The sequence below is a fragment of the Pleurodeles waltl genome, chromosome 2_1, assembly GCF_031143425.1.
Source record: "Pleurodeles waltl isolate 20211129_DDA chromosome 2_1, aPleWal1.hap1.20221129, whole genome shotgun sequence".
Classification (NCBI taxonomy): domain Eukaryota; kingdom Metazoa; phylum Chordata; class Amphibia; order Caudata; family Salamandridae; genus Pleurodeles; species Pleurodeles waltl.
In genome coordinates, this window is record NC_090438.1 from 467,421,006 (window position 1) to 467,434,386 (window position 13,381).

Sequence of the window (13,381 nt, forward strand, 5' to 3'; positions counted from 1 at the left end):
CGCCATGAAAAGGCTGGTGGAGATGGGGTAAAGTGGGTCCCAGGGGGGCCCTGCACTGCCCATGCACTTGGCATTGTCAATGTAGGGCCCCCCTGGCCAGCACCGTTGCAATGTTCCCTGTCTGCTTTGCACACAGTGAACACTGCGACAGGTGCTGGCACTACAGCATTGCCACCAGCTCTATTACGAGCCGGAAACAATGTTGTAGGCTGTTTCCCGCTGGGCCAGCGGGCAGAAACTGAGGTTCTGCCCACTGATCCAGCGGGAAACTCGTATTGGGCCCGGCGGGGAGACTGCCACAGCGGCGGCAACCCACCCGTTTGGATTTCGGTGGATGGGCTTTTCCATCCACCTAAATCATAATCAGGCCCATAGTTTTGTCTCGTTAAGAAGGTCTTAAAATAGAGTTATCTTAGAAAATACTGTGTTTTAATCACAATCTGCACTTCTTTCCCTTTCCACTGGTGCTTATACTCCCCCATGTGCTGTTTCTCAAATGATTAACATGAAGATTCTCTACTCACCCAAAGTTTTACTAACAATGCTACGCCCCTGAGGTTACCTTTGCATGTGTGAGATTTATGAAATACTGTACTGGAGTAAATACCTCTACCTTGCCTGTTGCAGAGACCAGTGATGCAACACAAATATAAATACTTATCTGAGTGATCTAGGGACGTAACAAAACTTACGGAGGCCCCGGCTGCAAAGTACATGAAGGGGCCCCCTCCCCACAGACCCAGTTAGGGGCCTGCCGCCTGTGCAGTGTACTATACTGAGAGTGCTTTCTGGAGCTCCGCCCCCATCCTTACTGTTGGAGCTGTGGGGGCCTTTGTTACAACACTGGAGTGACCACTAGTTTGTCATCTTCATTTTGTGGGCAGGTTCGACTCATGAGCCACTATAGCCTTATAGCCCGCCATAGAAGGCCACTAAAGGTCCGGTCCAGAGTTAAAAGCCTGAGTCGAAAGGCGAGGGCCTTTAAGACAGAGAGAGTTTAATGCCGGTATAGCCCAGCTACGGAGGTCTATGAGGCTATTAGAACATTCTGCCACTAGAGGGTAGAATGTACTAATAAATAAAACAAAGGCTCCACGGAGCCTGAGGGGACTGATATCCTCTCAGGCTCCAGCAGGCCTTTGTTCACAGCAACAGCAACATTGGAATGTTGGAGCTGGGTGCTTCTACTGGCCATTAGAAGCCCAGAGGACTTTATTGTCTTTAATGGAGCTCCCGAAATTCCAGTGTTCTAATGAGAAAAAGGGACATAGACAAATGTGATTGAGGCATGAACGACTGCATGTGGGTGCTATGTCAGGGACTTCATCAGTGGAGTGAATCAGCCTGGCTCAATTGGGTCAAATTAAGAATGCAGTCCCAGAGTGCTGAAGTCATTAGATCAGTAGCATGATTAATGAGATGTGTGGCTGGTGTTCAAAGAAATGTAAGGGACAATGAAATGGCTTGCCAGAAGTGACCTACTTGAAATACGATTACAGTCAGTTTACTTAGGACCATGCTTATGAGAGTCAGAAGGTATAACACTATTGGTGCGGACAGCTTACAAAAAGTTCTTTTTACTTTTATTCCTTCTATTAACCCCCAAAGATCAGGACTAAATAATTACACTCACCTGCTGCTGTTTGCTAAAGTTAGTGTTCTTTTTGGAGCCATTTACTACTTAACAGTTGTGAAAAAGGCTATGGGCTATGGTTTCTTTGAGTAGCACCAAACTGCATATAGAAAGCTTCTATCTGTGGATTGAGCACAAAAGCAAAACCTTGCGTGTTCTCAGAGAGTGCATTTAGTAAACACAATTGTATTTTTTGAGAAAAAAACACACTTTATAGATTCCCAAGTTTACCTATGACAGTAAACATTCATCTCTCTGCATTTTTTAGGTCCACTGTATCCATCAAAGCCCTGAAAGACTAATAACTTTCAGTACTTCTACTCTTAGATTTTACTCCTCAAAGAGCCGACAATTAAAAGGGGCTGTGTTAGTTTTGGTTTGAGCTAATAATGTCATCACCAAAAGCTTTAGGCAAACCACTGCCGAGCATCAATGGAAAAGAAATGGGATGGAGGATGGAATCACCGGCAAAACATCTAACACAGACATACCAAATACCTAGTTTGAGTTATTTATAGTATTTCTCTAAATTCGGAATATGCGCCCTGAATCAGGTATGGTGTCCATTTATTTTTCACCTGACAAAAAGCCAATGTTAAGTATTTTTTTCCCTGAGTCATCTTCCAGCAAGAAGGGCATTACTTAGTAAGCATTTCTGCCTTAGATGACATATTTAAAAAAAAAAAAAAAAAAGGAGAGCAGATTTTTCTTTAAAAAATATATTAAAAAACAACAGGACACCTTCTCTGCTCGGAGGTAAAAAAAAAAGGGAATATGTGACTGTGCAATTTGGGTGCTTTTTCAAGCAGGTTTTTGTTTCGGGCATAAAAGGATGCAATATGTGGAATGTAATTATCTTAAGCAAATTGGTGGACTTCTAGAGGCAGGGGTTGTAACAAAATGCTCCAGTAAATTAACTAAGCGCATTCTCAATTAATAGCCGTGTTTCTTCGTCAAATGCCTTATTACATTCACACTGGTGTTTTTAACATTAGCCTTACATGGCATTAGTAGAGTGGAACTGTTAACATACATTTCCTACTTATTTCCGTTCTATTCTTTTCAAGATTAGGAACATTTTTGTTCTTCGTCAAATGCCTTATTACATTCACACTGGTGTTTTTAACATTTTGCCTTATATGGCATTAGTAGAGTGGAACTGGCAATATACATTTCCTACTTATTTCCATTCTATTCTTTTCAAGATTAGGAACATTTTTCTCTGAAGATAATTTGTCAAGATATTTCAGGTACACTCTCTGTATACATGTACGTTACTACGTTGCCAATTCAGTTATACACATGGAAACTTGCCAATGAACAAAAAGGAAATAAGATAGTTTGTTGTACTGCTGCCTGTAGTTTCACTCACCGTTTTATGAGCAAACGATTACAATTTCACAACATCAAAACAGACAGTAAGATTCCTAGTTAATAAAAATACATTTATATATTGCAAGAATGTACGAATACCTCAGGTGTAAAATTGGGAAACCAATATGCTGTGCTGTTAATTAAGTATATCATGGTCAATGAACGCCTGACATGTTCAAACTCCGGTCAGCTTGATAACTCACTAGACATTACTGGGAAAAATGATGTAGACACAACTGCAGTACAGTGTGAACACGTTTGAAGATGTAATCATTTTTGCCGTCAATTATCCACTGCTTGACTTTAAGAGAACATGTATTTCTCAGATGTAATTTCTTGGCTTTATACCTTCTGACATAGCAATTATAGAGGAATAAATACTGAAGAGAATACATATGCGTTCGTTCATGTGGGTATACTTTCAGAGTGCATGTGCATTTTAACCTTTACCCTAGCGCCAAGTACTGGCTGATTATTTCAATCCTATTCCTTCAATAAAAAAATGCTCACAAGCGATTTTTCATTAATTGTGCCAGCAACCAAAATGGAGCTACACAATCACCTACCAAACATCCTGATCATTTTTTTCCCTACTGCAGGACCCCAAAAATCATCCTCTATTTGAACAGAAAGGAAAAGTCTCCTACTGTAAATAACCCTTCCTATCCCGATGAGCAACCTTATGTGGTACCCAAAAGTCAATGGACAGCATCCTGTTTCACAGATAATTAGTAGCACTCTCCTCTTAGCAGCATGAAGACCCGGATTTGTAATCGCTATGCAAATCAATTGCATTCCCAAGCATAGAATGCTCCATATGCTCTTCTACAGCAAGTACCTGCCTTACTGATTCCTCAAAGGCAACATCCACATTTGTCGCATCCTTAGCACTTGTTTCTAGATAAGGGTAGTTTCCATTTTCAATACACCAAGCTTGTGCCACCTCTGTGGTGACCTCTCTTTCACTTTTGTCTACCTTGTTACCAAGGACTACAAATGGGAAGTGGTCAGGGTCCTTCACATCTGCATAGAAAATGAACTCTTTACGCCAGTTTCCCAAATTCTCAAAGCTCTGACGGTCATCCACACTGAAAGTCAACAAGCAGCAATCTGCTCCTCGATAGAAAGGGGTTCGTAGACTCTTGAAACGTTCCTGCCCTGCGGTGTCCCAGATCTGAAGAGTCACAAACCTTCCATCTACCTCCAGATCACGGTTTAAGAATTCAACGCCTATTGTGTGAAAAGCTTGGGAATCGAACTTGTTGGTCACATATCGATTCATGAGTGAACTTTTTCCAACTCCACCATCCCCGAGAAGAATAACCTTGAGAAGCAGAGACTTTCCACTCATTGCTGCAGCAGTAGAACTCAAAATACCTGGAGAGGGTACAATAAATAGAACCAATTAGAAAATGACTAATCAGTAATGTGCCACATGAATAACCCATTACGGTAAGAGATGAAAACACAATGAGAAGCAGACAATTTAATTACAACGAAGATAAAACAAAAGTGGTAACTTTGTCCACATTATTGGTTTTCACGTTATCCACCATGAATGGATAACAGACTGGATGATCAACTGACTCAATCTCCTTTGATTCAAACATGTGAACTAAAGGTTTCCTACAGCGGCATGTACAACTCACTCACTATCTGTCTATTAATACAGAGGAGGATGCTCTATAAGCACTAATATGTGCTGAGTAAATACAAGTTCTGCTCTGGCCCTCTCAAGACTGGAGTTCCACTGTTTGCTTGGCAAGGTTAGTAATTCATTAATTCTCTTGTTTCTTTGGAACAGATTCGCAAGCACTATTATACTAGTCTTACTTATCAAGCTGAAGGACAAAGTTTTGTCAAAAATATTTCTTTTATTTTAAAGGTTTCAATATAATGATACTACGTTCATGATTTGGGCTCACTGTTTATATTTACCTTTTCTTTCCTCATTTCTGCTTGAACGCCAAATAACTTTGAGTCTACTGATCAGAGTCAATAGAAAACTGTAAAATAGTTTTATAATAATCTTTTAGAACTCACCTTTGGGAGTAACTGCCAAACTGCAGCCTTAAGCTGTGTGGATTTCAACTAAAGTAGTATTTGTTCTATGAATAAATTGCAAGAGAGCGGGTGTCTGTTGAACTTGTACTCAGACTACAGTGAATGCAACAATATGGAAGTTACCCAGATATGAGAAAAAATACCTTATTATACAATACAGCTACTTACAGTTATAACTCTGAGCAGGCTTAAGGTTTTACAGCACCTATACTTGTACACCAAGTTTTCCAACCATTTAATTCCGCCACTCCTAATTCAATACTCTGGCCTTCATTTGGAGCAAAATGCCAAAGTGGATAATATTCTCATGCAGGAAAGTAGTTACTGCATTCAGGAGCAGTGATATTGCCTCCGATATGTGCACTTATGTACATAAATAGGGAATACCTGCTGGTTATCACATTTACATTTACTTTTACAGACTAATGAGTAATGGTGGTACCCTGCACTGATGAATGCAATATCATCTTTTTTCGTGGTCACTAAGACCCCCATTACGACTTCGGCTGACGGAAAAGGCTGTCGGCCGAAGTCCAGTGGTCAGGACATCACCAGTGTGGTCTCCTTCCTGAGGTCCCTATTACGAGTTTCCCTCTGCCGGAAACAGCCCACAACATTGAAACAGTCTCATAATTGAGCCGGTGGCGTCGCTCTTTTCACTGTCTGCAAAGAAGGAGGGCTCTTCCATCAATATGCCAAAACATACGTCAGTGGTTTTTACTTTTCATCCCAAGAACAATTGGTGTCTTTTCAGAAGTTGGATGGAGCCAATTCAATTCCATATTTCAAGATTTCTGCAGAAATCCTATCCTTTAGAGGAAATGGATGCTGTGATTCCTCAGTCCATTAAAGTGGATTCTATTTTGACTCCCCTACGCGGCAGATCATCATTAAACATGGATGACTGTTCTCCATCGGATCCGACAGACAAAAAGGTGGACACCTGCCTAAAGCTCTGGTTAGGGGCGGCAAATTTGGTCTTGCTTGCAGCATCTTATGCTGCGCTCAATTTGCAATCTATTGTTAAGGATTTTTAGTACCTTACAGAGGATATGCAGGAGGGTGTAAATGTTTTGGACATCCTGGTACAGATGCATTAGCAGTCGAAACTCATAACTCATATTTCCTCAAATATCAAAGCATCCTCAATCACTTCCAGTTCGGTGGTGATGGCTCGTCAGAATCTGTGGATGCAGGAGCAGAAAGCTGACTTCAGGGAGAAAGTAGCTTTTCTAAAAATATCTTTTGTGGGAAAGAAGCTCTTCGGTGACCAGCTGGGTGACACGATGAGGAAATCTTTCAAGGACAAGAAAAATCTCTGGTTGTATATATTATCTGTTGGGACGGCCTTCAGATCCTGGTCCAGAGATTCCAGGGATTATCCTAAGAATGACCCCAAGTCTTATTCTGCTAAACATTGCAAATACCAACCCTGTAAATTAGGGAATTTGTTCGAATGATCCAATAGGGCAGGCCCATCAGCACAGCGTTCCTGACTAGGTCAGTCTTCCAGTCTTCAATGTGGCGGAAGAAAGACTCCTGTCCTCAGTGATCCCGTCCGGGAAAGGGTCTTGTGGGATGAGTTTTCAGCCTTGCTACTCAAAAAGGTAATACTCCCTGGCCCCCATGACAAGGGGTGTATTCCATCCACTTTGTGGTGCAGAAAGTCTAATGGGCTGTCAACCTGTACTTGATTTAAAGAGACTCGACCAATGGTTCAAGACTGTTCATTTCTGCATGGCAACGCTGCAGGTCATCATTCCTCTGACTTCCTGGCCACAATCAACTGGATGCTTACGTGCATGGGCCTATTCATCAAGCACACAAAGGTTTCTTCGTTTTGAGGTGAGGAGATCTCACTTCCAGTTCTGAGTCCTCTTGTTTGGGTTAACATCGGCAACACCAAGGTTGTGGCTCTTTTGATGGCTCTGCTTTACCAGAAGGGGATTTGTGTTCAGCCCTATCCGTATGATTGTCTGGTGTCTGCCAGGTCTGCCCATCAAGCAATACAGCATGTGAATTGAGTTGTCCATATGCTAATGTGGGTTTCTGATCAACATCTAGAAGTCTCAGTTGCCCTTAGACCAGGACTGTGTTTTTACTTGTGCCAGATTTCGTACATATTGGGGTATAGTTAATCTTCCAGTCATCAGGGTTTACAAAATTAAGTCCCATGTTCAAGATATTCTGAAAGATCCTTTTCTGATTGTGTAGGACTAGATGAGAGTTTAGGGGCACTAGGTGTATTTGGCAGCAACTGTATTTTTGGTTCCCTGGTGTCGCTACCACCTGAACAAGTTCATTCACTTTCTGCTTCAGATCCCATCTTGTTGGACATCTCCCGGTGAAGGAAATGAAACAGTAGCTGGCCTGCTGGCTTGATCCGTGGCACCTCCTGAAAGGGATGCCCATATGTCCTCTTCCTTCGTCTGTGATTACTATGGATGCAAGCAAAAAGGGCTGGAAGCCTGGATATCTTTGCAGCGGGTCCAGGGTCTACGGACAACCTCTCAATGAATCCACTCAGTCAACAGGAGGGCGCTTGAGATGGTCCTTTTATCTCTACTGGCCTTTTCCCCTTCGATTCAGCAACAATGTGTTCTATCAGGACAGACAATACCATGGCTAAAGCCTACATCAACCGTCAGGGAGGAACGAGGGCTTTATCTCTGTCCCTCATTTCAGATTGCATCTTATCTTGGAGCCAGAATCATCTCTTGTCTCTGACTGCGATTTATATTCAGGGTCTTCTTAACAACCTTGCGGACCAGTTCAGCAGGGTGATTTCCTCCTCTCATGGCTTCTGTCGCTCTTCCAATTTGTTCGGTTTGCTCCATCAGAAGTGGGGGTGTCCAGTGGTGGGTGTGTTTGCGTCCTCCTACAACACTCTGTTTCCCAAGTTGTTTCCTGGATGGGGGAGTCTGCAGCTTGGGTGATAGATGCCTGTCCTGTCCCTGGCCACAGGGTCTTCTGTTTGCTTTCCCTTCTTTCCTTTTAATCCAGAATATTCTGATCAGGGTGAGGAGGGAGGAGGCTCAGGTCATACTGATTGCTCCATCATGGGCATGTTCCTCCTGGTTTCCTCTTCTGGTGATGAGAAAGAACAAGGGGTGGTTGCTGCCCAAGAATTCCTCTCCTCTGAGCTTCCCCGTTCTTCAGAAGTAGTCTTTGGTTTGTCTCAAGCTGGCAGTTTGGAAACTGAAGGTGCAGGTTTTATATCTCAAGGCTGGCACAGTATCCTCTTCTATTCAGGCCATCAGGAGGCCATCCACTAGAGGTTCCCGTGCTTAGCACTGATTTTCCTTTGGGAAATAGAGTGGGAAACAGCAAACTTAACCTAGTTCTGCCTCTCGTTGTCAGGTTCAATTTTTGCAGGATGGGTTCTCTTCGGGGCACTGCCCTTTGTCTATGGCTGCACTGAGTGCAATTAAGGCCTTCCGGGCTCCTTGGGGTAATTTGGAAGATCCACAGGGTCTAGTCTAAAAATTGTTTAAGGGATTTTCTAATATTCGCCCTAAGGTGTCTCCGGTTTGTCCTTCTAGTGATCCCTTTCTGGTGTTGCAGGCTTTGCGTTAGTCCCCCTTTTGAGCCTCTCCATTCAATTGAAATCAAAATTATTATATTGAAGGTGTCTTTTCCTGTCACAATTATTTCAGCTCAGAGAGATAGGGAGAGTGGGCAGGGTTCTTTCCAGTAACGCCCCTTTCTTAAAGATCTTGTGAGGACAGGGTGGTTCAGGGGCAAGCATCGAGGTTTGTTGCCAAAGTAAATTCTTCCTTTCATTTACAGCAGAAAGTTATTTTGTCTGTTTTCTGTCCAGAGCCTCACTATCCTGACAAGGTTTGTCTTCATTCTCTGGACGTTCAAAGAACTATTTTAGTTTATCTAGAGAGAGTGAGGACATTCATCAGGATACTTCTTTGTTAATTTTGGGCCTGCCAGGAAGGGTCGCAAACAGCCCATGCAAACCTTGAGCTGGTGGATTTGTACTTTTTTTGGCTTATTCTCAGTTTGGGATTCCTTCTCCTATGGGGATACAGAGCAGGTCAACATGAGGTTTGTTAACTTCTCCAGCTGAGGGTCAGGGGGCATCCTTAGCTGAGATCTGTAGGGTGACCACTGGGGCAATCCTGTCTACCTTCAATATGCACTACAGATTTGTTCAGGGTCCTGCAGTGGAGGATCTTTTTCGGGTCGAATGCTTTGTCTGCAATGAAGTAACCATGGTCTTCCTAATGGTAATAAAGATAGATGTTCTACAGTTACTCAGTTGACCAGACTTTCTTTTGCTTGGGTACATCTTGCATTGTTAGGAATCAAAGCGAGAGGGACAAGGGGGTAATGCTTTGATTACTTACTGGTAAATGCATTACTCAGAGTCCTTTTCTAGAGTCCTACCTCCCCCTTCCAGCCATCTGTGTTTGAGGATTGTTGATGAAATAAGAGGTATGGGGGAGGGGGTTTTTATGCTGAGGAAATGCTTTCAAGGAAGGCCTCAGGGCCTCACACTGTTAGGAATCTAAGTGAGGGAAGCACTCAGAGTAATGCAATTACTGGTAAGTAATCAAAGCATTCCCTATCATCTGAATCAGGAATGGAATTTTGTCATACAAATGCAGCTATCTGATCACTTGAGTTGCGTGTAGGTGATCCAACAGCTTTGTGAATCTTATCATAAATAATATTGTTTAGTTAATGATGGTCACTGCTCCCTTTTTCAGGTGCCACAAAAAAGGTGACTTCTTCCCTGAATATTCTTGTAAGTGACTAAAAAGACCCAGCCCCCTTTTTAGAAATAGAGTGATGTGGGATGTACTTGGCACACAAGCTTCTGCACTGGCTTCTATGTAGAGGAGGGATAAGATTAAAATATTTCTCCCTTGGTTATAAGGCTTTCACTCACAACTGGCTGAACTACTGTCATAATAAAACAACTTCTACTTCGAATGGCCAATTTGATAAATGTTTATCATTAGTAATTTTCTATTTTAGTTGTTCAATTAAGTAGGTGGTTTCCGGAAAAGTCCTGCCTTTATGTGTCTCTTGAGGTGAGCCACAGCAAAAGCCATCTTTTTATAAACATGCATTTGATTAATGGATGTCAAGCTTAGGTTCTTTTTTCCTACTGCCTGGTAGGCATTTGATGGAGGAAATCTGTTTCTCTTTATCACACTGCTTGTATTACTTCACTGTCGGTCTCAAAATGATGACTCATGCAATTCTAATTCTATGTCTCAGTTAGTACGCTTTAACCAGGGTTGACTCTCCACTATTTGACTTTTGTCTCTGCTTCTCCCATTGCATGTTTCTGATTCTGTACATTATGTTGCTCCACTTTGGAGCATTTCTGCCTTTTATAATTCATGCTGGGTTTGTGGTAATCACAATGTTAACAACTAAAACGCGCAAAAGAAAAGTGTCAATTTTCTGTTCTTTAACAAATGGATAAAAGCCAAGGTATAATGCGGAGGCTCAACTTGAAGTTGCTGCTGTACATTTTTTAAATATATTGGGCACTCAGATCAGGTTAATGGAGTGATGAAGAGAACCACCCAGTAGAGAGAAAGGACAGACTAGGAAGCAAAGAGTACAAATGGGAGAAAAGAGATGGTGGATCGAGAACTGAAACAAAAAAGAGTGTGTTATACAGGATGGTGAGGCTCCACCAGGCTCTACAAATTATCTGTTCTACTTAGCAGTGAGTAAGACTTGAAAAGGGCTAAAACTCCAAAGCTACAGAATGCCAACAGCCTGCATGTGCTTAAAAGAACAGTTTTAAAGTTATTACGGTTAGTTCATTACTGCAATTTATATTTGGTACATTCAGCACCATACAGGGTGGGGGGGGTATTTGTTTGAACCAAGTTATAAATAATTTAAAATTTCTTCCTTGATGCACAAAATAAATATACCGGTATCTCAGCAAGAAAGAATCAAAGTTTCCAAGAGAACAAGCTTAGCTCTGCAAAGGAAGCCCTGAACAGTTGTGTTGTGAACAGCTGCTTCTACAGCACAAACAACAGCTTACACACATCGACCCACAAAATAAAACAAAATAACAAACACCACACAATCTTTGGCTTTTCCTATTATTAGTTCAATGTTTTTCATCAACTTTGCAGAAAGGTTCCCTGAAATTCTCACTTAGATCTGTCTGCACCCCATCCCAATCCTGCATGGTCCTATGGCTGATTCGATTATTCACTCAAAGGTGAATGCAGGTGCAACCCAGGGACACACAAAAACACACCGTCATTGTTTTAGCATCAAAGCTAGTAGCGTACATTATTTTTCCTAGATAATTACAAAATACATCTGCAAGGTCTAACATTTCCATTGTACACAGCCTTTATATATCCTCTCTGCATTCCTCCATGCCCTCCTTTCTCAACCTAGCTCCCAGGATTTCGAAAAGACTATACAATTGGAGCCATCTCTTGCACTCAGATATACTTACTGGCCACATCCTTTCAGGAGCGTGAGGTGCCACCTCTTTCCCATTACTGCAATTTCACTCCACAACTGCTGTTTACTATTTGAAGCATAAAATATCAATAAGGTTTCATGCTTGGATACACATTTGCCTACATGCACAGGTCCTAAGCTTTATCATTCTCGTTCTCTACCCAAGAAAACCAGTTTCTTTCCATAGCATTTTCTTTGACTTAACCATTTTGCCTATCATTCCTGGGGGTTCCTTCCGGAACATGAAACAAATTTCTCACTGAGAAAAGTACCAACAGCTGCACAACTAGGTCATCATTTCAGATATTGGAGGGCCAAATGATGTTGTTTCCCTTTCTTAAGATTACTAACTTGGGAATAGTAACTTTTGCTTTATTTATAATGCTTAGAATCTGCAACAATGTTGTTTTAAGTGCAGTATAAAAAAACTCCTAGGGATTCCTTCCGGAACATGAAACAAATTTCTCACTGAGAAAAGTACCAGCAGCTGTGCAACTAGGTCGTCATTTCATATATTGGAGGGCCAAATGATGTTGTTTCCCTTTCTTAAGATTACTAACTTGGCAATAGTACCTTTTTGTTTTATTTATAATGCTTAGAATCTGCAACAATGTTGTTTTAAGTGCAGTATAAAAAAACTCACATTATAATTGCACATCTGAGTTTAGCGTAAACAACTCCCATAATAATGTTCATGTATTTGGCTTGTTCATAACTCTAGAAGAAATTCTAACGTACTAAATGCCAAATAAGAATTCCCTTTGATGAGGGGCGTGGCCAAGGCGTCCAGATGGCAGTCGCACTTTAGAAGTGCTCCCGACCCCTCCGTCATCCGCCCTCGTTTAAGCCCTAAAAACCACCATCCCTATGGCAGTTTTTGAGCGGACCCCACACAAGGTGGACCCAGAGGACGGAGGCGCTATCACCCAAAATGGTGGGCGCCATCTCCTCGGCAGATTGAGGTGCTGTCCCTCGCTATTGGGGACGTATGAAGCCGGGCTGTACGATGTGATGAGAGGGACAGCAGCGGAATGCTGAGGTGACCGGCCGGGGCGTCTTACCACCCACGGCTGCCTCGAGGCCTAGATGCGACCTGGTTTGGGGTCGCGCACGCAAAGAGACATCGCCTGGCCGATTAGACGGGGATTCAGGGGCCTAGTTGGGGCTTAGGGCGGTTGGTGCTGCGAGAGCAGGGCCCCCCGCAGCAGCAGCTCACGAGTGCACTGCGGTCAAGATCGACTGGGTGCGGCAGCCCTGGAGTGCAGAGGAGGTTCCTGTCCGTGTGCCCCGGCGGCAGAGAGGAGAGGGGCCGGCTGCCCGGCGGAGGCTCTGGGGCATCTTGCGGTCCCCAGGTGCTTCGGGGGTGTGCACACTCTTCCCAAAAGGCAGTAGAGACAAAAATCGGGGCAGTAAGAGTAGACGTGGCTCTGGTACATCAGGATCTGCGCAATGCTACAGCAAGGATTATGGAGGCGGAATCCAAACTGTCCAACGTGGAAGACTAAATTAATACACTTAAAAAGCTGGTCGCCCAGCTTCTTGTCCGATCATCTGAATTACACTGCAGAACAGAGAACGCTAAAAATCGATCATGGTGCAAAAACATTTGCATATTTGACGTCCCTGAAAACACAAAGACTTCCTTCCCTTGCCTCCTATCTAGAGGACTGGTTAAATCTTGGGTGCCACTGAACTGCCTCACACCTTGCTTTGCTACAGAACGGGCTCATAGAATGCTCCTGACCAGGCCCCCTCCGGGATAGCTGCCGAGACCTATAATACTTACATTTTTCAATTATAAAGACAGAGAAGTGGTGTTGCAGGCGGCCCGCCCCCAGGGTGAAC

At 42.9% G+C, this 13,381-nt stretch overlaps 1 protein-coding gene across 2 annotated transcripts in view; it reads right to left on the reverse strand.

The window, feature by feature from the left end:
- Positions 1–3,616: 3,616 nt before the first annotated feature.
- Positions 3,617–13,381, reverse strand: part of RAB9B (RAB9B, member RAS oncogene family) — a 55,937-nt gene continuing 46,172 nt past the window's right edge. For both annotated transcript variants that reach the window (XM_069213538.1, XM_069213547.1), the window contains one exon: positions 3,617–4,384. In XM_069213538.1, coding sequence (XP_069069639.1) covers positions 3,753–4,358 — 606 coding nt within the window. In that variant the 5' untranslated portion in view covers positions 4,359–4,384 and the 3' untranslated portion in view covers positions 3,617–3,752. The remainder of the gene's footprint in view (positions 4,385–13,381) is intronic.